This window comes from Glandiceps talaboti, chromosome 16 (assembly GCF_964340395.1).
Source record: "Glandiceps talaboti chromosome 16, keGlaTala1.1, whole genome shotgun sequence".
Taxonomy (NCBI): Eukaryota; Metazoa; Hemichordata; class Enteropneusta; family Spengelidae; genus Glandiceps; species Glandiceps talaboti.
The window spans coordinates 12,028,126-12,055,980 of record NC_135564.1 but is presented as its reverse complement, the minus strand read 5'-3'; the positions used below and the strand labels follow the sequence as shown (position 1 = coordinate 12,055,980).

At 34.5% G+C, this 27,855-nt stretch overlaps 1 protein-coding gene across 8 annotated transcripts; it reads right to left on the bottom strand.

Annotated features, from left to right (window-relative positions):
* Positions 1 to 27,671, bottom strand: LOC144447246 (TRAF3-interacting protein 1-like). 8 transcript variants are annotated; one of them, XM_078137151.1, is made up of 17 exons: positions 27,423 to 27,671; positions 26,015 to 26,086; positions 25,560 to 25,608; positions 25,171 to 25,283; positions 24,318 to 24,479; positions 23,444 to 23,680; positions 20,346 to 20,402; positions 18,691 to 18,705; positions 15,940 to 15,963; positions 13,793 to 13,877; positions 12,021 to 12,038; positions 7,097 to 7,226; positions 6,599 to 6,682; positions 6,012 to 6,126; positions 5,389 to 5,499; positions 4,543 to 4,766; positions 1 to 3,870 (listed from the first exon to the last, which is right to left on the bottom strand). In XM_078137151.1, the coding sequence occupies exons 1-17, from the start codon at positions 27,543 to 27,545 to the stop codon at positions 3,708 to 3,710; spliced, it is 1,782 nt and encodes a 593-aa protein (XP_077993277.1). In that variant the 5' UTR covers positions 27,546 to 27,671; the 3' UTR covers positions 1 to 3,707. The 8 variants fall into 8 exon arrangements, with proteins under 8 accessions (XP_077993277.1, XP_077993276.1, XP_077993280.1 ...); XM_078137150.1 differs by lacking the exons at positions 15,940 to 15,963; positions 18,691 to 18,705; XM_078137154.1 differs by lacking the exons at positions 18,691 to 18,705; positions 20,346 to 20,402.
* Between the last annotated feature and the right edge of the window lie 184 nt (positions 27,672 to 27,855).

The following is a 27,855-nucleotide window of genomic DNA, read 5'->3' as shown; positions in this document are numbered from 1 at the left end:
AATAGTCAGATCACAAATAAGGAAATCTCAGTATTATACACAAAAGGGGGTAAAATAAGTATCTCAAAGCAATGGTTCGTCTATCAATATTTTTTTCACAAAAGGCAAATATACATTACACAAAGTAGACAAAACAACTCTGTATGATACATATGAAAGTAAGGTATCAGTGTTCTTTGCTAAGGGCAGTAAGTCAGTAACATTTACCAGGTTTTACCAGGACACTTTACCTGGGTTCACAAATAGAGTAATGGAAGCTTCTATGGGAAACAATGCCACTTTACCTATTTCCCCCTTTCAGTTACTGAGGTACCCCAACCTTAGAAAAAACACTGACATATGCTACAAAGCCCAAATTAATCAACCAGACTTTAAGTACAGCTGATTTTTGTCTGAAAATTAAGTAGTTTAAGATGCTAAGGGCTGACCATGACATCTCATTTACAGGAAAGTTTGACCATCAAACTAACATTACTGATGGTACTCATCAAAGCAATATAACCCATTGTGTTATTAAGTAGTGGTTTACATGTAGTTTCTAGTGTCCTCATGAATTTGGAGAAAAAGTACACACACAAGTATCATTTTCCAAACTGTGTATGAATTCCAAAAGATAATTTCAAACAGATAAAAGTGACATTTCAGACGTAAGTGGTACTGATCAATTATATACATCATAATACTCCAAATCTCAGCGAATTATAATTAATGTAATATTTACATTGCAATCGTGTAGACAACAAGAAACAAACACAGTTGTCAAAATGAATGTTTTTTTATCTTTGCTGATAGTGTATTTTTGTTGTGTTTTGTCTACTTTGAGCACTGTAATAGTATTTTATATTTTAGCCATCATGTCTTCTTTGTATGACCCAAACTTCTAAGTACTGGGAGTGTTGGAAACATACTGTATTTACACAAAAACAAATTTCTGTCAAAACTTCTGAGTGTTTCTCTACTCTCCTATTTTTACCAATAGAAAACATATACCAATGAAAAATTGTTTTCTTGAACACTTAATAAATTGTACACATGAAACTGTGCAGAGATCAACAAACTATAGGATAGATACGTTTTAGGATTAAACATTCATAAACTATCTATTTATCAGTGTACTCTTTTAACAACCTTCTCAATTTCAAAATCATAACTTCAAATTTCTGATCTTGTGTTAGATAATTTTGTCCACATAATGAAATGACATTTAAACTTTAGTGGTCGTCCAATACATATGTGTGAGTGACAGGCTTTTGTGTTTTTTAACAACAAAATGGTGTCATTGTTGCAGTCACTATGCACCCATCCAAGGTTAAAGTGTGAAGGAATGTTTACCAAGGTGCATGGGGGGGGGGGGGGGAGGTAAGGGGCATGTGCCTGCAGAAACTTAGATGCACACTACAGTCATTTAATATGCTGCTTAAGGATCCCTCATGGCTTAGTTTTCATACCATGAATGCACATGTGCATTGGATGACTACCCCCTTTAACTATGTTTCATTTCAATTTTGGTAGTTTTTGGTACAAAATTAGGACTAGAGAGAGATTTTTCTTGTCCTTGAGGTGCATTTGATGGCTTCTTTTCTGTATTTATCATGAAACATACATAGATTATGTAAATCAGCTTATGTAATTTTGCTGATGGGATTTTAAAATAGCAAAGATTCTCAGTGTATTTGGATAGAATAAACAAATAAACAAGGGTACAGTAACCACATGTAATAAACTTCTTTCTAAAAAAAAAAAGAGGGGTAAACGACATGTAAAATTGTAAACTGTTGGTAATAAAGGATACTTACAAAATGAGGACAAAAATAGATAGAATCTCCTAATCTTACCACATTGCTCATATTGTGAAAGAGAGTGAACAAAACACAATGTTAGTAAATACTGAAAGACAATCCAAGACTGATGGTACATGTAGAGATGGAGAATCACACTGATAAAGGGTGCAAAGTGAACACATTTATTTTGTGCATACCGTTTAACGATGAGTTCATATGTGGAAGTGAAAATGTTGAATACACAAACACACAGTAATATACACAATATGAATTTACAACAACAAACCATGAACATGAAAAAAAAACAATCCTGGAAAAATGACTTTTACAACTGGATTGAAAATGTGACTGTAATGAAACATAAATGTGATTCTACTCTTTGCAATGTGGTCAATATTTACAAAATATTACTTTAATAAGATCTCAAGTTGTCTGGATATGTCTCGATATATTTACACGTCAGTCTTCTACATTTTGTGTCTTCAAAGTTGTTTCTATCCATGGTAAGTATTTCCTCAATTATCGATCTAAACATTTTTTAATTCTAATTTTTTTCTTACTGTACATCAACAAAATAAATCATATATTTATTAAACACCCCTGTATTAACCATACACAAGCTAGAGAATGAATTTCAAAGGCTCATTTTGCTAAATTGCAATGGCAAACTTGCTACCACTCATTTTGCGAAATTACAACGGCAAATTTGCTAAATTACAATGGCAACTTTGCCACCGCTCATTTTTCCGAAATTATGATGGCAAATTCGCTACCATTTATTTTCCTAAATTGCAGCGGCAAATTTGCTACTGCTCATTTTGCTAAATTACAACAGCAAATTTTCTCAATTGCAATGGCAAACTTTGCTACCGCTCATTTTGCAAAATTATGATGGCACACTTAGTACCATTTATTTTGCTAAATTGCAGTGGCAAATTTGCTACCACTCATTTTACTAAATTTACAACAGCAAACTTGCTAGCTGAAACTAACTATTGATTTATTTACACAGGAAAACAGATACAGCAAGTAAAACTTCATTGCACTTATTTCTGTGAAAGTGAAAATTTTGAAAGTGAGACTTCCAACTCTCTTTTCCAACAGCCTTAAAATACAGCTTATATTCATCTAGAAAAGAAAAGTGCCAACAATTCAAACATTTGTTTGTGATGTGTGATGTCTTGTTCTATTTGTTTCCTGCTTAATGTGTTATTAATTTTTTCATTACAACATATAGAAGTTTTTTATTTCACTGACTGGTATGGTTCAAGGTATATCTCTATCTCTCTAAGACATTATGTACACAACCCAGTGTTCTCAAACAAGTAAAAAAGACATTTTCGTTTCGTTTCTTCTACTTTGCACCTTATTTCAAGTTGTAACACTTCTGCGATATACTTTCAGAGTTTCAAGGACATTCTATCTATTTTTGTAACTGTGGTGATGTATGTTATTCAAAACAGTTCTTCATCAAACAATCACTCTACATCAAAAGATGGCCAAAGCCCAAACTTTGACAAGTATGGTGTAAGTTGTATCACTTCTGCTATGTACCTTCAGAGTTTCATGAACAGTCTATATTTGTTTAGACTTTGGTAACAAAACTGTTCTTCATCAAAACAACCATCAACATCTTCAAATGAAAATTCATCTGAGTTGGTAAATAATAGTATCGAATCGAACCTTCAATTAAAACGATAGCCATAACAAATAACATGCTGTACAAAAGACAACCTTCATGGGAAGTGGAAAGGTAAGACTGGTACTGGAAAACTTTTCATCGCATCTCCTTTGATGATGAAGATTTGAATGCATAACAGAGCTCAAGAAACAAGTCATCAAATACATAGCTAGTGTACTGTTTAATAGGGTGTGAGAACACTGGATATTACTGGACCTTGTAGTGTAGTGTATTGTTATCAAACATCACCGTGATGAGAATGTTATACTGGACAACATTTTCTGTATCTTGTCATCATTCCTCAAGACGTTAGCTTTGACAGCACTGGTTAGATCTAGTTGGTCAGCTATTGCCTGGTCCAATTCTGCTAGCTGTGATTTCAATGGTTCAAGTGCTTCCTCTGTTACGCTATCAAGGACAAAGAGAGACCGAACAGTGTTAACAAACCATAAATAGTCAACATGCAATAAGAAAGGTAAAATCTACCCGTCTGAGAGTTCTCAGAGAATGAATATTCATGGTCTTTGGGTTCCTGACAGAGTCAGATTTTTGGAAATGAATCTCCAATGGGAAGTATTTTACCTTGTTCCCCATCAAAATGTTTGTACAAGGTATGGATACTGCATAAGTTTGACCTGATATCCCCTATTTCTATACCACTATTTCCCATCTTAGTAAAACACTGCAGTATAATACCAAATTTCTACACACAGTCAAAAAATAAATTCGGAAGTGAAAATCTCTTCTAATATCACTAAAGATGTTCATCAGGTCCTTAAAACATAGTAATGGGGTCAGGATACAAGAACTAATTGTTACGATGCTTTACTGACAGGTGACTTGATCACAGACCCTACACAAAATAGGGTACTATGACCTCAATATATGAACACATTTTAAGGATTTGGAAACAAATCCCAAATTGTTCTGACATCGTGTCACCATTGTCATGGTGCCAAAATCAAATTATTTATTTGTCTGTGTGTGTCTACATGTAAATAACAACTTGTATGTAATGGAAAACATTGCATCTACTTTATCTGTAAATTTAACAAGGTTTAGCCAATAATACAATCTTACCTCTCTTCTCTCTTGATAGCTAGTTCATGCTGTCTGTTCTCTTTCTTCCACATTTCTAGTTCTTTCTGCATACTATCCATATCTTCCTGAACATAGTCCATAATCTTTCCCAGTGGGTTGGCACTACGTGTTAGTGTTTGTATACTGCTTCTTAGTTTCTCAATCTCCCTGGCAATAATCTGCCGTTCTTTTCGCCTTGCTGCATCAATTACCACTGGTTTTTCCTACGATATAGAAATAATATGGATCATGGCGTATTAATAAAATGTACTTTGTAAACTATATAAAGATTCAAGTTGTACACATGTTTCAGAAAGTGGTCTCTATTTATTGCCTTTGATTCAAGCTAGACGGCAGCCATCAGCAATCTGAATTATACCACACACTAGCCAAATTGTACACATTTGAACAGAAAATATCAGATTTATAGAAATTATAATTAAGTGTATCAATCATGTCACTGAAAGTACATGTCTACATCACTGGTTCTGCAATGCTTGAAATACAAATAAAAACATTCCAAATTGACATTTTGTTTTCGGTTTTTTCATAAATTATGCATGAGGAGGTAGAATTATTATACTATTCCCAATATATTTCATTCAGCTGGAAAATACTGGTGAGTTAAAGGGTTCTGTAACTACTCGTCTAGTGACTTATAGTGATAAGGCCCCTTAGGTCACTTATATTTTCCTTGGCTGAAGGAAGAGATTGGGGAATGATGCATAATTAAATCTCCCTCTATTCATTGACAGTTTCTGTACACCTAACTAGTTTTCATTTACAACCAATTCTATATATGTCTAATGTCATTCACCGACTTGACATCAGTATTGATTCACTTACATCTTTCTTGTTTACAGTTTGGCTGCCTCCTTCTAATTCCTTTTTAGTTTCTAAGATTTTCTTGACAAGTCCTCCATGTTCACCATCATCATCTACATCATTATCCATGTCCTGTAGTTAGAAATGTCAGTTGTTATACTTAAATAGTGTTAAAGGTAGTGAAGACATGGGCTGCTTTACTTAGAACAAGAAAGATAGAAAGGGTAGATACTAGAGAACTATGTCACATTTGACTTGTGAACTAAATATGGGCATGTGCATGTATACTAATTAATAAGTAATAAACATGTAATTCCATAAACCACCTGTGTGATTCATTAATAACTTAATGGTCTGAAAGTACATCAGTTGTGTATGTGTATGTGTATGTGTATGTGTATGTGTATGTGTATGTGTATGTGTATGTGTATGTGTATGTGTATGTGTTGGAGGGTTGGAGGTGTTAACAAATGTTTAATAAAGTTTGTGTTACTTTTACTTTGTATTGTTAAGTTCATAAAATATTTGTGCATCAAGTTTGAAAATGTACAATGTACACACTGTGTGTTTACTTTAGGGCAAACTTTGTATAGACAACTGATATAAATGTCAGTCTGTAAAATTGGTATACATGTATACAATACCTGTTGTACATCAATGTCCAAGGGTTGACTTTCTTCAACTACAAATGTATCATCATCATCATCGGAATCCTTGGCATTATCTACTATGACATTTGTAACCTTACCACTACCAATTCTATCAAGTACCAAGAGACAAAGAATACAACTTGTAATTAGATTCAAGTAATGTTGTTAGTTCATCATAACTTATCCCATAATACCAATTATACCATGCACAAGCCAAATTATTGTCTTTGAACAGAAACTATGCATCATGACAACCCATATTTACACACTGGTTCTGTGGTGCCGAGTCATGGCATTCTAAATCACCATCATTTTTCCTATTCTTCTCTGTATTTTTCTTCATTCAACCACAAAACACTTGTAACCTAAGGGTTTTATCGATATGATTCTATCAATTCTATCGATATTGATTCTAGCAACTCATAGTGACAAGGTTCCTTAGGTCACTCATGTTTTTCTTGGTTGAATGGATATATATTGGGAATAACAATAATTGATAAAACATAAAATTTTAACTTCAAGTTTGTTTTACATCTACCCATTCTATATTGACACACTTCTCTGTGTTAGTTTTACTATACCTTGCTGCTGGATCATCTAGCTGATCTTGTTGTTTCTTGACTCTAGGGGGCGGTCTAGCACTGCTGGGTCTGGCCATCCTGCGACTGTAGACAAATAGAAAATAGACTTCAAAATAGATTTCAAAACTGAAATGACTAATATGCATAATATTGAAGATAATGTTGAGGATGTATCAGCCATGACCTTTATCTACGCAAATTATGTGTATGTGATAATTTAGTAAGTACAAAATAATCTTTTTGCATCTTGTCATTGCTCCAATAGAATCTACTCCCATCTTATGGTCATACATGATCGGAAGGTTTTAGACAATTTTCTACTCTTTACCTTTTCTCATCATATTTCGTTTGAATTCCAAATATGAACAGCTCGTCCAGTCCAGCATTATCATAGCTGACATAAAACTGCAAATAAAAGGCACATTGCACGAGCTACTTTATAGCGATCAGATTTAGTTTCTGACCACCACACAGAACTGTTATAATGGTAATACTGACCTTTGTTGAACCTGTGGTGGTAGGTCATCTCCATTTACCATACCGTTCACTTCCTGTTTAGAATCACCGTCTCTGTGTCGGCTTCGTCTGTGTGATTTCTCCTCACTTTCCTGTGTGTGTTGTTCCATTTCTAAAAACAGACCAATGCAACATAATCAATTTCTGATGTATCTAACAACCTTGGCTACAAAAACATTTAGGACATTATGTAGAGCAGTGGACTGACTGGACAACAGATACACGTCGTTGTTCATGCTAGGGAGTTGAGTTAGAGATCGCAGTTGAGTGAGACTCCCTAGCATGAATCTGATTGTATCATCTGTAATGGATAGACACTGTTCTACATATGCCTCAACATTAGAACTGGGAAAATCTAGATGAAACTAAAGACCCAACACCTAGTGATAGAAATAAGAACAGTTATTATTGTTGTTACATTTTATATACTGGGTGCATGCAATCTAGAAACCATACCTAGTAGTCACTTTGGTTTCATGCATTACATCTACACAATACATTATAACAATAGAACAATAATAACACAAGTATATTGAGCAATAAATAAAAACAAAAGTAACGATTTCGAGATCTGCATGTCTCATGAGGGCGCCAGACACCGAAAGGCCATTTCACATGTTGCACATTGTTTACACTTTGGCCAGAGGGAGATTACTGTGCAGCTGATGAAGTTCTTTCTGAATGGGTTAGCACTGTGCTAACACCAGACTGGTATAAATATCTCACTGGCACCTGGTGAGCATACCAGATTATTCTCTATTTTATCTCACCATCACAAAATAACTCTTACGGTGGTGGAACAAATGTAAACAACATGCACAGTCTACAGCTAGCACTATACAGGTGTGTAATAAATTACACAAAACTCACGATACTAACAGATCTCATCTTAGAACTCTCTACTTGCAATTCTAGATATCATGACACTATGAAACCATGCTGACTATAACATGTGAACAGATTTTACAATAACTGCACTGCAATATAAAGACATGTTTCTAAACTCTGTTGATGTGTATATATATTTGGAGAGGAGTGGGAAGGAATCCATGAATTAATAAGAATGATTAACTGTCAATCATTAGAAAATTGGTGACACAAGTTATTTCTATGAAAGTATGAGTAAACTTTTGTTTAGACAAAATGCTTGAAACTTTTCGTCAATTTTCATTTGGGTGCCAAATCATATATTTGATTTTCACTTTCTGCTTAACACTTTACACATCAGTTATCATAAGAGTCTGATGGCATGTACCTCACAGTGCAGTTATTGTGCTTCATGAACAGTATAGAATACACCAAGGGATGTGATGTTTGGCACCAAAATGACAAGAAGGCTGTCATGTTTTGTTATGCTGTTGTGTCATCTAAGATACTGTGATCATGGTGATTGTGTTTGATATGCTTTGCAGTATTGCAGTATTTATATGTTTATGCTGTGATAATGTTTAATATAGGCTGTCATTGCACTGAAATTACTGTGATACTTTTTGAAATGCTGTGATGGTATCATATATGCTGTGATGGTATTGATATATGCTGTGATAATATTGAATATGCTGTGATGATATTGAATATGCTGTGATGACTATAGTCTGTAAGATACAACATCTCATGCAGAGCCTATCAGTGAAAGGAGTTGACCGATGCACGAGGGCACCCTATCACAGCATATATTACAGACTATGAGTATGATGAAAATTGAAATACAAGATTCAAATATGAAGATGTGGCCAGATTCAGCCATTACTGACATTTATGTGTTTTACTGTTACTGTACTGTATTGGTAAGAGAATCAGACCCTCCCTATTATTCATAAAATAAGTTGAAGGGGTGGTTACTTGATGAGTACAATTGAGCCCCTTTGTATATGTTGATTGTTTGGTTCTGCTTGGTTCCTCCAATGCTGATAAAGCCTTTACACTGAGGGTAAGCCATAGCTCAAAACATACTTTATTACTTGTTTTTCAAGGAATGAAGTAATACCCATATTACTTCCTATACACATTAAAAAAATAACATTAGGGATTATACTTTGACAGGATCTCTTACCAAGACAAGTACAGTAACAGTCTAGAAGAGTGATTGGCCTTGAATCCATAGCTAAATCAAACCAAACATTGCTGTATATGTGACAGTCATATACTTCACAGACTGTAGGGATAGTATGCCATTAGAAGTGTGCAAATAGGTACTTGACAAACTACACCATGCACAAGCCAAGTTATTGTCTTTGAACAGAAAATATAGATTGTATACCCTGGTTGTTTTACTTCACAACAACCTGTGGCTATGTCACTGGTTTTGCCATGCTCGAAATATGAGCCAAAATATTAACTTACAAATTGTCAATAATTTCCCTGATTTTTCCATAAATTATGCTTGAGGAGGTATTATAATATTCTCCAATATTTGTCTTCATAAAGCCAGAAAATACCTGTGACCTATGGATTTGTCACTACTCATCTAGCAACTTACAGTGACTCATAGTGACAAGGCCCCTTAGGTCATTCATATATTCCTGGCTGACCAAAAATGATATTGGGGAATAATGTCTAATTGTTGTTTGAAGTCAGTATGGATTCCAGACATGAAATGATATGTCAAATGTGGTGACATTTTGTACATTTCTAATATGTATCATACAGAATGTTTTATAGCATTGCTATAATGTACAATCTTGTAATATAAAGTTTCACTAATGATAAAATATACAACATGAAAACTTGTGTATTATTCTGTATAACAATCACTTATTACACTGTGAACACATAAATATTTTGGCTTTGTTCAAATTTCACTACTTTGTTCTTTCTATCACAACAGAAATCAACACTCTTGTACCCCCCCCCCCCCCCCCCCCCAGAGTTAACACAGTATTCAATGATCATATTGGATTCTAAAAAAACTAAATTTTGATATCACTTATTTCAAAAAATTGTACAGTGACCCTTGAATTTTTAAAAAATTGAAACTGAGAATGGCTTGGGAAGTAAAAGTTTAAACAGTTTTATTTCCAAGGCACATTTTGATATTATTGCTACAAATTATGCACCTTTTAATATTTCTACTCTGTGCAATATAATCTCAAGACCATATCATTATAGCAATGCTGAAACATATACTCCAAATCATATAAACAGTTATACACGACAAGAATGATATAAAGATACATGATACTATATGTAATATGATTACACATAATGGGATAAAACAAGTACAGGGATGTAGCTAATTTTAACAGTAGTTGGGAATAAATATTTGTAATAAAGTATTTGATAAAACTGTGAAATAATGTGATGAAGAGAAACACAGAATGATTTATAAATGTATGAATAACAATTACATAATGTGATATTTTATCATTATCTGACAAACAACATAACAAAGAATACTTATCATTATTTTATAATACAAGATGACATTACATGTGTTATGTTTATATATCAGATTTTATGACGTGATATGATATATGATATGATAATGAATATGTATATTATGTGGGTGTATACTTGTAATTTATTATTTGTAAGATCATATGACAGGCAAATTTTGTAAGACTTGATCTAAGACAAGATTTGGCATACAACCATGTACATGTATGGTTATATGTGTAGTGCCAAGAATAAAGATGTATGTATAGTTGACCGTGCTGTATTGTTGCTTACGATACAAAATATCATCATCAAATTATGATTTTTTCCTGATGAAAATTATTAATAATTACTATGTGATTATACACCAATTATTAACATGCATTACAATAATTAATTAAATGATTCAAGAATGTGAATGTTACAAGTATTAATTTATGATTTAATAATGAAATACATGCATTGGTTTCATGCAATAGAACAGATATGGATAGCAGTACAGTAGCAGTACAATAGCAATTTGCATATGGTATAGATAATGGGGACTAAAGCTGTAATATAAACTACTAGGGGTATTAGAAGCAGTGATATTGTATTTCTAGCTCTAAGCTATCTACAGTAGCTGTAACGTAAATGGAGTTAATTGCCATTAATTGTTCAATGTATTAACCCAGGAATATATCATACACCTTTTTGTGTTGCGAACACACAAATTACAAATGTACAATGTATTGAAAATTAATTAGTCATTTTAATCGCTTTTCATCTAACAAATGATCGGGTAATCATCATCTCTTTAGTTGTTTACCAAGTTTTACATTCATGGACATACTACGACCGAACAATGCCCCCAATGACTTGTAAGTCTTCAGTTCAATGTACAGCTGGCCAATCACCATAGTGGACTTGAATCATGTGACTGATGATCACAGTGATTGTTTAGGAGAATTTCTATCAAGCAAACTACAAAGTAAAGTTGGCTATAGTTTTGGTTCATGAATTTATACCACTGTTAACATGGTAAACATTCAAACAGAAAATGTTCTGGCATATGCTCAGAAGTTACTTTTGACTTTTTAACACAATTCTTGATGAAATTTATTGTGAATAGTGCATTATTGGACATTAATTTTTTTAAATGAATTTACAATGCTGCTAACACATTGAATATACAAAAATGAATTGAGAAGAATTTTCCAGTCAGAAAAATTACTTTGACTTTCAAACACGATTAGTCTGTAAGGTACACCAGGTCAGGGCGCCCTCACACATCAGTCAACCCCTGTCCCATCATAGGAGCATGGCCACTGAGAGCAAAACGACACAATGAATCTCATTGTCGAAAACATTACATTATTAATTTGAATAATAGTCTTTATTTTATAACCTTACTAAGATCACAAGGTATACTATATAGTACTAAGATTAATACATTGAACATATTTGAGGTAGAGAATAGACCCATGAGGTATTAATGATTGCGTTAAAAATGTGGTTGCCATGGCGATCTACTCTACTATAATACACATACCTCCATCACTGTCTGAATCTGTTATCATTTAAAAAAAAACAATGGAAAATGCCAAGAAAAAACACAAGAGTCAATTCACAGAGTCTGTTAATGCTTTGAGATAAGATGACATGCAGACAGTATAGTTTAGTAGTAGTAGTAAGTTTGTAGTTAAATAGCTTGGTAAGAATGATATCATATCAATGGCTAGTACAGTAGTAGTATGTAGTAGTAGCATGATGCATACATACATTTTGTATGTTGTTAGCTCACACATTTCTAGGATGCAGTTCAGTGTCTTGGTCATGTTGCCTACAATCCAGTTGTGTTGCTTTCCACCTACCACATGTCATTTCGCTAGCAGTCGTTTATTCAAAATTAGCGCATGACTTTTCGCAGCGATGAGTGAATATATTGCAATTATTTTTACATCATATATCTCAACCCTCTGACTTCATATTTTCTAATTAACATAACACATTTGACACCACCTCGCAATGAGAACAGTTTAAAATTCTAAAAGAATTTGCACCTAATTTCTGGCAACAGCTTCATTAAAGTAAATAGCCACTAGCAAAATGCCAGGCATGGTTGGGGAACGAGAGAACAAAATCCCAGCATGAATGGACTTTAGAATATGGGCCACAATAACGTACATGTACACTACATGTATACTATTACAAGAATTAAATTATCTTTTTCTCCAAATATTTTCTACATGTATGTAAGTCTGGTTATTTTATTTTCATAAAACATCAGTTGGATTGGCCCAGGGGTAAAACTATTGGGGCTATTGTCAGAAAAGAGTTCTTTCCAGTCTGAAGTGTTGGTCAGTAAAGATATTGGGTATACATGAACGTCCAAAAGACTTCTCCCCAGTTCTAAAAGAGTGCTGGTCAGTAAAGATACTAGGGTATGTTTGAAAGAGTTCTCCTCAGTCTGAAACAAGTGTTGATCAGTAAAGATACAGGGGTATGATTGAAAGAGTTCTCCTCAGTTTTAAGAGTGCTGGTCAGTCACAAATATTCCTAATCTTTATATTCACTTTGTAAATAACCTTGGTAAGTATTTTGACCATGTGACATAATACCAGCTGTCTTCACATCAAGGTAAATAATTGTACTTACAAATTGTAATTTATATTTCTTTTCCAAACTAATATCATTTTTAGTATAATACTAAAAGTTTTCTATAAATCATCTATTATCTAAATCAGTGACAGAAGAATACAGAGAAAAACAGCAGACTTTGATTGAAAGAAATTTGAAAACTGTAGTTGAGTGTAAAATACAAATAAGAAGTGTAACTCAAGCAGGGCTCAAAATTAACTTTTTTCTTTGGTCGTCCTAGCAGGCTACCAGTTTCAGAAATTGGTAGCCCAAGGATTGTGACCTGTAGTCTGATATTCCTGCACTGTAAACAGATTTCCTCTATAGGAAATATTTGTATTATTAAAATACTTTCATGGCCATAAATCTTCCATCTTCATCACATAATCAGTGGTAGCCTGAGTGGGCTACCAGCTGCAAATTATGGTAGCACCGTGATGAGAATTGGTAGTCTGTGGGCATGGCACTACTGTTAATTTTGAGCCCTGGGAATTACATTGAAAACAAGATCAAGAAATTCAGATATTAATTGTTTGACAACTGCTGGCCATATACTGGTGTTTGAGTATCAAAAAGTTGACAATGCATTATTTAACATATTTGATAACATCTGAAATGAAACATATTATTACCATAGAAACACAGCACAGACATGTTTTGATGATCAAATTTGAATCAACCTACCATCTCCATCCCTTGGAGGTCGTCGTCTCTGTCCTTTGGCTGATGAGGGTCTTGGTATACGGTTACCCGGAGCTGGCTCATCTCCCTGTAATAATCATAAGGAAAGTGGTGAATATGGGACACCGTTATCTCAGAAAGCAGTTATCAGTGTCAAAACCTGTCATCACACATATTTGTACACACAGAGACACATATACAAACAGACACACACACACACACACACACACACACACACACACACACACACACACACACACACACACACACACACACACACACACAATGTTCAACCCATGCAAGAAATGGAAAATAAAGCTCCATTGCTAATTACTAACCACTGCAACTCAGTAACATTGTTGGCAGTCTGGTAGATAGCATAACTGCCAATGTTATACACATGACACTTTCATGATGTTATCCATTTTATCTGACACTGGATTTTATAAACTGATCATCATTTGCATATGAGAAAGTGTTTTGGTGCAAGAAATCAGAAAACTTATTTTTGTGTTACACTTCTACACAGCACACTAATAAGAATGGGTGCCTAGAACATTTGACAACTAGTATTTAGCAAAGTGAATACATTTGCACACATTTACCATGATTATAATTCTTTGTAATGGTGACATTTCATTTTCTTACTACATGAATAACACCTTGCTTCCATTTTTAGTTCTGAGACACACTTTATGTGAGTCAATTTCAAACAGACATTACTGAAACTGTGTGTGTTACATATAGTTTAAATTTATACAGGCCTGAACTTCAAAGACTTAAGTCATGTTGCCTTACTATATATATTACTTGTCTGTTTGTGTCATTTGTAATGTGTTAGCAATTGTTTGAAGTGTTGTCTTTATCTACCCACACTGTAATTTTAACAATAACACACACAGTTTCAATGATGTCTGATAAAATTGACCATAGAGGCACAGAAATCATGAACACTCGGCCAAGAATACAGCTTTCAAACATCTAGTGCCCTCTAGTGTTACACCCACCTACATAGTATGGTGATGCCAGAGCACATTAATATTTGAAAGGTGAATTCATGGCATAGAACCAGTTTTATGAAAGTACAGTATAACCAAATTACTGAGTTATAAAACACACTTGAAGAGTATTCATGCATGGCAAATGAGAATTTACTCCCTAAGAAGAAATAAAATCTCAAAAGCTAGTAGAAACATTGAACACAAAGAAAACATGTTAGTTTTAAAGATGACCAGATCTGATTTTGTCACATGTTGCATTCATTTTTTCAACACTCAAAGTATGCTTGGTGCAAATCTACTTATTATCTACTTTCCATGGCTGTACTAAAGGGCTGGTAAAGATAGTGTGACATTTACACTGTAGATGATAAATTGTATGTTCACATCTACAGAGTAAACACCATATGTGGTTAACATCAAAGACATAACAAACTCAGGAAGTACCCAGGGGGATAATTTGTTGTGTACAAAACACTATAAGTTGAACAAAACCGGATAGAGAAAGGTGTTTGGGGCAACTGTGGTTTCTTTGTTCACGTAGACATAAAGTTTGTCTATATTTACAGAGCAATGACACACTATCCTTGCTGGCCCTGTAAGGTTGCTTACTGTTGAACAAAACATGCTTCTCCAGGCATCTTTGTTACAGAAAACAATTTTTAAATTTTTACAATTTACAATTTTATATCAGATTCACAGTAGACAGTGTGAGTATTTTGAATGCATCATGTGAAATCAGATTCTTCAGTCATCTCCCGAGATCACTTTGAGTTATCATAATCAAACAAAATGTTAAACTGTCTCAGATTCTAATCAAAAACTGTCAGTATCAAAAATCAAGAAAAATAGAAAGTTTGGAAAAACCAGTCTAATGCCAAAGATAGTCAATTGAATTCTTTCTAGACATTGATCTGAGAGGTACTTTGTTTGAAAGTAAATAAAGTAAAATAAAGTAAATTGGAAAAAGCATGATTTGGTTGCTATGTGTGAATGCAGCAAGTTCAGCTACGCATGTCAAAATTGAAGCAATATTCAATGAACTTTTTCCTTGGCAACTAAGACTATAGAAACACCGCGTCTAAAAATTACCAACACAATGATTTTAACAGAACACACAAACTTAACACAACACTAGTAAAAAATGTATACCTCTCCTACTGGAGGTCCCATGTCCTAGGGAAAAATATCAAAGTGCAAAAAAGTGATAAGTGCAGTGTCTTAAAAACTGTCAATATTAACTGACTTATGAATAAGAACAGCATTTTGTACGATTTATCACCTACACAAAATTTGTAACAATTTATGGAAAGGACTTTTTATTTTGACGTTTTATTTGTAACTCACAAGGATACATCATTTTGAGTTACATCATACCACAGGGTATGATCTGAATTTTATAAATATGACCAAAGTTTGTTTGTTTTCTTAACACCTGCATATTTACTGAATTGTCATGTAACAGCTATTACATGTTGAACACTATCAGTCAGCAGTACCCTTCACCCCACACCATTTCACCCAATACTGTTTTCATTCACATTGTTCCTTGGCCTTCGTGGGTTGCATAGATTTATTGTAAATTTGCATTGTGCTATACTATGCAAATATTATAGCTTGTTAAGATTACCAAATATGGTAATATATGCAAATGGTGTAGCTTGTTGAAATAACCATATATGGTAATATATAAGTATCTCATCATATTTCAAGCCAAGTGGATAATTCACAATACATGTATTTAGTATGTGATGAGAAACATACATTTTTCTTGTGTCTCAAATAGCCGAGATTTCCGAAACACCATGGTATAATAGTGGCTAAAACAAATCTAGTTTGTTATCACAGGTGATATTAGTTTGCATCACAGTGTTGAATTTCAAAGGAAATCTTCTAAGTCCCAGATTTGTAGGATTCCATGGTTACTCAATATGAAACATATGTGATTCATACTTTTGTAGTTAGAGAGTGCATACAGCACAGTGTAGTATTTGATTAAGTCATCCAAGTCACAAAAATATCACAATAATGCTGACTTGAATGGATTTAGAAATATTTCATATACCTAATCACAAATAAAGTTGTGTTAGAGAAAGGATACCAGAGACTTAACAACTGATGATGGGAATGACATTTCAAAATTTTTGTCAAAAAATATTTCAAAACCTTTTGTAAATTGTTGAAAAGTATTTAATTTTTCTACATCAGATCATTTATTGGCAATCTTGGTCTGTTGTATGTGAAGAAGGGTAATGATGTATTTATTGATAATACTGTAGGTGTCCTGGTATGCTTTCATCATTTCAATAATTTTTTTAAACAGTTCTTTGACGAGTAAAATGGAAAGATTTTTACTGATGTTGGTAGTATGATTGTACACTGGTTTACATTGTTGTGCCAACATTTATCATAAAAGTCATAAAAGTCACAAACTCATATAACTGACGATATTCTGACAACGAGTAATAAATGGCTAGTTGTACTGTCAGGTGTGAAAATGGCTAGTATCTGCTTTGCCATAATACAGGTTTGGGAGCAGAGGTCATTTGGACCCATGTTTTGGTAAAGAAAAATTTATCCATACTTTGTATCGAAAAATAATATGGAACAGTGTTTTTTTCTTACTGTTGTAAAATTGAAGATGTTATGTGTATTTTAAAAATGAGAACTACAACAAAAACTATCACAAATTACATAAATTAATATTTTCAAAGACATTATTCTATTTTCAGCCAGAACTAGACTGTATTAATATGGGAAATCATTACATGAGGGATTTTTTCTCAATTGTAGTATATAGAGAGGGCGACTCTAGATACATGGACTTTCCTTTTGTGAAAGATTACAAAAATACTCCCTCAACTTTTCTATGGTACAAATTTTGACACAAAACTAGCAAACCGATGAACATTATCTACCAATACCTGTAAAATATTATCATGTTCAAAGAACTCTTTAGAAAGTTATGATTGAATCAGTAGCAAGAACGGAGTGCATATGGTTATAGTATTGGCAGACACTCATAGAGGCTAGTACAAGATGTGATTTTTAGTCAGATCGCCCAAACACACACAACACACACACAACACAACACATACACAACACTACACACAAAGAAGAAGTGTTTTAGAATCCACACGGTGTATTAGTTGGTATTTTGTACACAACACACCAATGTGCTCACCCACACTCTGTGAGGTTAGCTGGTCATGATAAAGGCATGAAATCTCACACATAGATATTTAGTCACTTTATATTTTTCAAAGCAGTTCTTCCCATTACAGCTTATTTTCCTTCACTATTTTTGGATGATCGCGAGTGTTGTATCACCTCTCACAGCTTAGCAATAATAATCCTGTATTTCACTATAAAAGTGACGACCAGCAAATAGACACAAAACTTTACTAGATATTCAATCTGTCAACTGTGTCAAATACATCAATGATAATCTCCATATGACGGAAATGAACAAGGGTGAAGCTCCATGACGACAACTTGGCATTATTCAAAAACATAATCAGCCAGTCACAAGGGGAAACATTTCCTGAGTACTTCTGAATAGGTGGAGCTATTTTTTGCTACATAAAGTGTTGATAACATTCTAGGTTTGAATACTAGTATTAAAGTTATGGATATAGTGCTAAGCATGTATGTGTGATGAGACAACACTATCAAGATCACACAACAATATAGGAATCTAAGCCATACCAATTATCACTGCACCAACGGGTGATCCCTCCCACCTGATTAGACTTTGGTTATAAACACACACACACAACCAATAATAATGGTGTTTTTTTACTATCCCTTTAACTTTACATGCAATTAATATATAGCCAATATTTGCAATGGTTATATTGGTCAGTTTAAACACAAAGACACACAAACACACGGTACATGTACCTCATCATCATCGCTCTAAGAGATGGATGGGGGCAGGGTGTAAAGAAAATAAACATCATTTCAAAAAATAAAGACATGCGTAGGTTAATAATAACAATTTATAAAGTAAGACTCATATTGAAATTAAATAAATGTGAAATTAAAAACAACTTTGTGAATATTACTTGTAAGCATACTCTGTACCCATATCACACTTTGATGAAAGCAGTCCACAATTATACCCTCAATGCACGTGTTTACAATATAACAGACTATTAATGTATAAAGTTTTGTGATATTTCTCAAAAGAATCTCTTTACAGATAATAAGAAGAAAACAAATAACCCACATTATCATAATTTAGTGCAAAAGAGAAAAGAGAACGTGTACAGAACTGTAAGAAAGCAGTAGTTTATATGCCTCACAATATATGGAAATATTAACATTGTGCTGAATATTTTGACATGACATTATCTTGTTTTTAATCAATGGACATGATACACTGTTATCATCACAAAAGAAAGTCACTGATAGAATCACAGTCAGCATCATGTGACACTGTATCAACAAATCACAGCACAGGAATGGACTCACCATCAATGTCATGTGACAGTGTATCAACAAATCACAGGACAGGAAATGGACTCACCATCAATGTCATGTGACAGTGTATCAACAAATCACAGCACAGGAAATGGATGAGGTGTGTGACATCACAACAACTGTTTTGTCATCAAGTTGAAAATACGTAGTAATTATGATTTATAAAATTAGGAACTATTATACACAAATTTATGGCAGGCTTTACTTTCAGATTTTCATGAAAATAAAGTAAAGAAAAGTAACTAAATGAAAATGTAGAGCAAGGCCCTGAATTAAAGAATAGCAAATTCCTATATCCTTATCTATATCTGTTTGTGAACATCTAAACACAGTTTCAGCACATCAAATATACTATCAGCACTAAATGTGAATTTTTCCCTTTTCATGTGAGGAATAAAAGACAATACCTAATTACAAAAAGTAGAGAGTTGTGTGTATAGCTCCTAATACTACACATTATCAGTATACTGGGCTTTAGTAAAGGACTACATACAAAACATTACAAAAACTATGTGTTCTACAAAGAATGCACACGTGACATAATCAGTGTTTTGGTGAGGTTTGGCACACCCATCTCCAACACAAATCATCATGATGGAAGTAATATGGTAAAATATGCATAGATTTCAATACTTTAAAAGTTATACAGTGACTGTGTTTTTTGTTATGTTTTGGGAACTCACTTAACAAGGGTGATATCTCGTAAAACTTGCATAGAATTTCCATACCCTTTACCATAATTTTGGATGGAAACGTGGGTAAAACACCTTGGGAAGTCAAGATTTTATCTAATTTCCACCCTTAAAAATTTGATAATGTAAAGATAACAATAATTGTATGTCAACACTTTTATGCTGAGACTTTGTGTGTAGTCCTCAGTTGCCCAGTACACTAGAGTCTTTCAATTCATACAAACATTGAAAGTTGTAAACAGAGCTTGACAGCGACAAACATGCAGACATTTATTTCAGAGACTACACAGTGAGATTTAGTTTAGAGAGTCAGATCAGAGAGTGGTTTGATAGTCTCTACATGTAGTCTAATGTACAGTTTTTACTACTATACCAACACACCTCTTCGTCCATATCATTTTCAATATGTTTAGCCATGTCTTCCTCTTCTCTCTTGTGCTACAAAATTAACAAGCCACATGCAAAAAAAAATACTTTTACATAATCCCTGAGGATTTTTTTTTACACAGAAAGCTGGTATATTCTTCCCTTTTGAATTTTTTCTAATTTTTGTTTTACATACCATTTGTTTGCCAATTTGTTTTTTAGTGTGCAGATAAAAAAATTCAGGGTGCATATAAAACAATATTTTTCATAACCCATGCGATGTGACCGTAAACACATGCAATTCTAATTTAAGCAGGGGGAAATTACGCAGTTAAAATGTTACAAGGCCAATCACCACATGATTACAAATACCCCATACCTTATGTTTGCGATTCCACTGAATGATGTCAAATATTTCATAGGAAATAATGTCCTATTGTTTCTTATGGATATCATTCTATATATGATAGCAAATAACTGTTTATACATCCATCCTTTTTTTTTTACACATCTTGGTAATGCCATGGTGAACTCACCATAACTTAGACCAATGAGCTATACTAAACCAGCTGTATCACATACATTTACTAGTATATCGTATTCATGTACATCTATATCACATACATTTACTAGTATATCGTATTCATGTACATCTATATCACATACATTTACTAGTATATCGTATTCATGTACATCTATATCACATACATTTACTAGTTTATCATATTCATGTACATTTTATCATATACATCTGCTAGTATATTCTATACATGTACATCTACATTGTATATCACATACATCAACATCTATATCACACACACTTACTAGTACAAGTATATCATACAGTACAGTTTTCGCCTAAGCTGTCGCATTTTTCGCGTTCGCTTCGCTTCGCCTTCGCAGTCGCATCGCCTCATTATCGCTTCAATCAATTCGCTTCGTAACTTGGAATCGCTTCATGACGGCATTCGCATCGCAGTCATTTCGCTTCGCTTTCGCTTCTTGTTCGCATCGCATCAAAAAACAATGAAGGTCGCTTCACGTCAAACAACAATGAAGGTGAAGCGATACTGTGAAAGGTGTGAAAGTATTTGCATATCTGTTTTCACTGCTGTACGTCGTGAATTCTGTCTGTTACGCACATTACAAACCTAAAACTCAAAATTCTGAGATAGGTTCTATGCATGGATTTATTAGGGGGTGGTGCGTTATATTGTCCCCAATTACCAAATCGTCCCCGCTAGGGTTGGTCGGCCGGTGCCGTGAACACGGCCACAACTGTCACAACAATTAAATGGAATGACCAGTCAAATCGATTTTACAAACGGGACGATCCCTTTGTACAAACCACTAACTAACATACACATGTTAACAAATGTAGAAAAAGCAATTGCACAGTGGTGAGCAAAAATAAAGTGGTGATAAACACAAGTCCTCTTTGCAGAAAACCCGGTACACTACGATGTCCTACGTTCCTCATAGGTCACGAACACCGCAATATATAATGGGCGAATAATGTAGTGAAACGTCTAACAGTATGTAGCGAAACGCCAAACTACGTACCAAATTGACAATTTATCGAAACGACCGTAATGCTGTCATCTGTATAAGTTGCAATGCGACGTTAAATTGCTTGCTAATTTGACTAATTTGTAAAAATTCACTCGATCCGAGACAATAACACACGTAACCCCACCTAGTACCTGCACACGGACGACCGGTGTCGCCGACTAAAGTAGCTAGATCCGTTCACGTCTGAGCAGCAGACCTACTTTGTTTTAGAAATCACGACAAGGCGAACATTCGAGCAAATATTTCATATGTTACAGCAGTCGATAAAGTCATGGAGGTAAAACAGACGTGGTCGGCAGTTGAATAGATCATCGGACAAAAACAATGAAACTGCGTGTTGGAGATTATGAAATAAAAGCCCGGGAATTTCTCTGAAAACTGCACGAGAAATACCGACAGATTAGTTTTATTTTTATTTTGTAAAATAATCAATCGTATAATATTTTATTGTCATTCTTTCAAAACTCCAAAACATCGCCAAGCTATTGTCAGAACTCTGGGCATGTACTTTGTGTAGCAACTATAAATCGCAGTTGTTGTTCATGTTCCGGAGGAGACATTCACGTAGGATGGTCTCCAAAACCACGTTCTAACAAAACTAGGCCGATCGGAATTTAAAACTAAACTCATCGATGGATTGCTGAAAACGAGAACTCCAAACAGTCATCGTATCAATCGTAATTGCGCAATTTGCAAAAGTTGAAATCTCCCTGTATACTGAGCTGATCAATATTCATGATATGCCATGACATCATGCATGTCCCGCTTCGAATACGTCACTATTTTTCCCATATAAGGGTAGTACAATGCAAATTTCAGATACATAAATAGGTCATGAATGACAGCGCTGACTTCAGCTGGAGATCGACGATTATGAACACGGAAGTGTTCCACGCTCCCACCACGTAATTTTACCGAATAAACGTTGATTTTTATGGTAACCACATATTGAAAAATGATATAAAATAACATCAGGCTGTTGTACAGGTTGTTTGAGGCCCACGCGAGTGGAAAATTGCTCTCGTGGATTTTAATTTGCGCGAGCGGTAGGCGAGCGGAGCAATCGCTCGCCTCAAAAGGCATGCCCTGATTTATTAACGCAAATTTAACCAAAAGGGTTATCGTGCCGTAGACAGAAAAGTAAAGTACAACCCCGCATAATTTTAGTAGCCGTAATGATCTATACTTTTCGTTTCAAATCCTTTATCATGCAAATATGTGGGTATAGTAGCGCATGTTCCACACAATGCGATTCAGAAACAAAGTTGACGCGATGCGAATGGGGTGCGATGCGAATGCGAACTCAACGCGAAAAGGAAGCGAAGTGAAAGCGATGTTTAATTGAAGCGAACTCCCGTAAACTTGAGATTGAGGCGAAGCGAAAGCGAAGCTGAAGCGATGCGAACGCGAATTGAGGCGAGAGCTTAGGCGAAAACTGTACTGTATACAAGATTATCTGTATCAATATACTACACCAACAGCGTCACATTGGACACTGCACATTGACAATTTGGAGAGAAATACTACTATTGAATACTTACCCTTCCTTCCCTTTCTCTATCCCTATCCTTATCCCGTTCTCTATGCCGATCCCGATCTCTATCCCTATGTTTTCTGTCTTTGTCTTTCCTGTCTTCATTCTCCTTGTCTCTATCTCTTTCTTTGTTTCTGTCTTTATCTTTACTCCTCTCCCTGTCTCTACTTCTCTCTCTGTCCCTTCCTTTGTCTTTCTCTCTTTCCCTGTCTCTGCTGGACGATCTTTTCCTTTCACTTTTCTCCTGAAATTTACAAATTTTGAAGGTAAAGTCACAAACAATAATAACTTGACATATTGACGGAGATTAATCATTACCTCGCATTCCAAAAACCAACGCAATAGAACCGAGGACCTACATGTATTCCATTATTCCACGCTGGACTATCAAAGCATTAGGGCCTGCTTTTGAACACTTCAATTTTTTCAAAGTAAACATTCTGGCCACTCCAGGCACTTAGCTAAGAGCACCGGGGGAGCACCGAAGGAGAGACGATGACAAGCAGTGACTCGCCTCTTGGCGAACCGCCAGCCAAAGCCCAAGATCTAACTACGAGCTTTTTAGCTGCAACAGCTTTTAATAAGGTGAATGTATGTGAAACTAATTATGTACTTGCATACAAATGTCTTTTCAGAAAAATAATAATGTAGCGATTATTTACACTCTGAAAATAAAATGTTGTACTGTAGCTGTCTGTTTTTTGACAATGAACTCATTTCGCTGAATATTTCTCCTGTTCATCTCATAAAGCCAGTAAATGGACAGTTTGACATGGTTGACCTGAACAGGTGAAATGTTAACAAGTAAGTAAATAGAATCCCTGGGTTGTGTAACTATTTATAACTACAGCTACATGTAAATTGTATCTTTATATACTGACCTCTTTGTCTCTGTGTTTTTCTCTTTTAGATTCTTTTTCTTCATCCCCATCTTTTCCTTTGCCACTAGATTTCCTTTCTTCTTTCTTCTCCTCCTTGGGTGCTTTACCTGATCCAGGTTTGTCACCTTTCAACACTTGTTGAACAGCTTCTTTGCTGTCTTTCTGTAAGTCATCATTGAAAGGAATATCTTTATTGTTTTAGTTACATGTATGATAAAGGTAGTCTGTAAGGTAAGCAGTGTCATGCCATGCCTATCAGCTAACACTCACAAGAGGTTGGCTGATGCATGAGGGTGCCCCGTCATGGCATACCTTACGAACTATGATAACATAAATAATCATAGAAATGTACACATTCATTGATAGAAATGTACACATTCATTGATAGAAATGTACACATTCATTGATAGAAATGTACACATTCATTGATAGAAATGCATACATTCATTGCTTCATTTTTCCTCATATGTACCGCCCTCTTGTGGCACTTCTTTCATATTGACAACTACAAAGCATGTCACAGATTACCAGAATATGGTGTATTCCAGCCACTCATAATATAAAATGTACTAGCAGGATTCTAGGCCATAGGCAAGGTAAAAGCTGAATCACTGTTACTTTTCCTTTCTCTATAAGTTCTATTACCTTGTCTTCTCCCAAAATAAAAGCCTTTCTCCTCAAAATTATGACACAGCATACATTACTGTGCTTCAAAATGGTATGTACATTTAGATCATGTGTTTATTCTTCTATGATATCCAGGGAAAAACACTGAATGACTCATACACATCTTGAACAACATTAGCATATATTCAAATTAGAGAGTCTCCCCATTGACAGAACTGTGGCTTACCTTTTGTGATATACATTTTGCCATTGTTTGTAAAAATTCATTTGTTTTATCTGGCTCATGGCCAGCTACTATTTTCGATGGACGGACACCTAACTCTTGTCCTGATACAATACCTGAAAATGAAAATGAAAAATGAAACTGTACGTACAGTTACTATTAGACACACTATAATAATAACATATACATGTACAGCATTTTATTAATCCAAGCACAGTTAGAAATTTGAGCACGGTTGCAACTTATCCCGCACCCAAGTGTTAAAAGCAGGTAGAAACCAGAGTGCTGGGAGAAAACCTGCGATGTTCCAGAAGGGACAAAATGAGCATCACCCTTTTTATGTACAGATCTGGGAAATTTTTAATCACGATAAGATATGACACTTTACTTACCGACAACATCTATAGCCTTTTGAAGGTAATTTATTTTACTATCTTTATCCTAACAAACAAAAACAAAAAAAAGAGACAAAAATTAATAAACTGAATACAAATGTACTTATCAATGGTTGTCTTACAACTTACATTACATTTGTTAGACAATGCACATTTATATACATATAGATGGTTTTGTGGTACTTGAAGTTGAACTTCTGTTTCAAAATATTCAAAATTGTCATTCCCTTTTCCAGTTTTTCAAACATTAAACTTGTGATTATACTTATTCTGAAGTTATTCACATGTTTCTTTATTCTATAAGAAATACTTGCAATGTAAGAGTTTTGTCACTACCAGTCATCAATACAGGTAGTGATCAATACACCATATAATCACTGTATTCTCCTCTACCGAATGAATATATATTGGAGAATATCATCTAAATCGATCTAATTCTACATTCTCATTACCTTTCCTGCTGCCTGGGAGTCAGTTTCATCCTTGCCATATAAACCTTTCATAAAACTTGTAGTTTTAATAACCTGTAAGAAAAAGATGAAATTTACCACTCTAGAGTTTAGACTTTAACACTAACAGCATATGTTACTCTGCCCCTCGCCAACCTGCTTGAAAGGGATTGACTGATGTGTGAGGGCACCCCGTCACAGTAATATACCTTTCAGACTTGGTAGAGACTTGTAAATACTGTAGTACATGTAACTATTCATTATTACTAACAGTAACAGTACCTTGTCTCGAATCAACAAATATTTCTCTGAAACAGCTACATGTCCCTGTATGTCACCACTGCTTATGTTATGAATTGATGGATTACTTTTTGCTGAGACCAATCACTACTTCCTTTGTACCCCTTACCTGTTGCTTCTCACAATAATGACCAATATTAACCTTTACCTTTGCACTAAACCAGACAATCTAAGAATCCCTAAGTTACTCTGAAAGTTCATTTTGTCTGAGACAACAAGATGTGTCCTTTATTTTGAAGTTTACATGTAAACTGTAAAAGTGTGTGTCATCACATGGAAGTATCATGAGTGATATATTATATTATAAATATACTTATATGGTCACTGTGTTCACAAGATGGGAAACATTCTTGCTGGGTACTAGAAGTATTTGTTGATATTGTTACAAAAATATGTACAGTACAAATAACATCTATGTGGCTTAACAGATAAAATGTCAGTGTTAGATAACAATTGTAAAATACTGCCAGATGACACAGCAAAATGGGGTCGACAAAGTCTTAGTTCACCATTCTCTTTTCTCTCGTCTAGACCTCAACAGGTGTCACATTGAAATTAGGAACATACAACGTATATATATCTGAAGATGCCAAATAGGTTTTCTTGTAACATTTCAATTGGGAATAATGTATGAATAACTTTGAAAATCATAGCAAACACCCGAAATATGAATAACATAATTGATGTAATATAAAATACCATAATCGATATGAATAACAATTTATCACTTTCCTGAAGGTAAGTGAAAACACCTAAACACTGCCATTAAATAACAATTTTTAACGGCGGCAATTGACACTGGCACACTCAGGATATGGAATGGTCAGGTTTTCTATCAAATTACAGCTAATTGGGGTGATTTTCAGTCTATTGTTAATGTTGACGTAATATACGAATTGCCCTAAAATGACAGTTACGTTGGTATGGACGCTATGCACAAGTTGTTTACGTCGCCTTGGAAATGTTATCTATCGAGGCAATGAAATCTGGAAGTTCACGCCGTTGTGAAATTGTTGAACGATTTATTCATGGAAATTGTAATGAGCTGGCGTGAAGGCTAATTCTACGTTGTAAATATTTACGAGGGAGTAAAAGTGATCAAAAACCTTACCTCAGAAATAACATCGTGAAGAAATCGGAATGGTGGTTTCTTTAAGAGCTTCTCAGTCAATGGTGGCTTTTTGATGATTTTTCCTAAAGTGTCCTGAGTTTTCTTCACGAAAGGTTCTGCCATGTTTTCTCTTTACGTACAGATCCTTGTGATACTGTGATTACTTGGTTAAATTGTGTATTTCAACTAAAATATCAGTATCTTTACTGACGACAACATGGTATTCAATGCTCAAATCCACTGACGGACGGAATTTGTATCCCATAGTCCATTAGCACCTCGTTCCAGAAACTGACAACCGTTTAAAATAAAATGCTTATAACTACTAAAAGTAAAGGGTTTTTTTCAAACTGTGATAATAGATTATCAAAAAGACATACTTCCTGTAGAATATTTATAAATTGTTTAGCTTAACAGGCTCAATATAGCGATA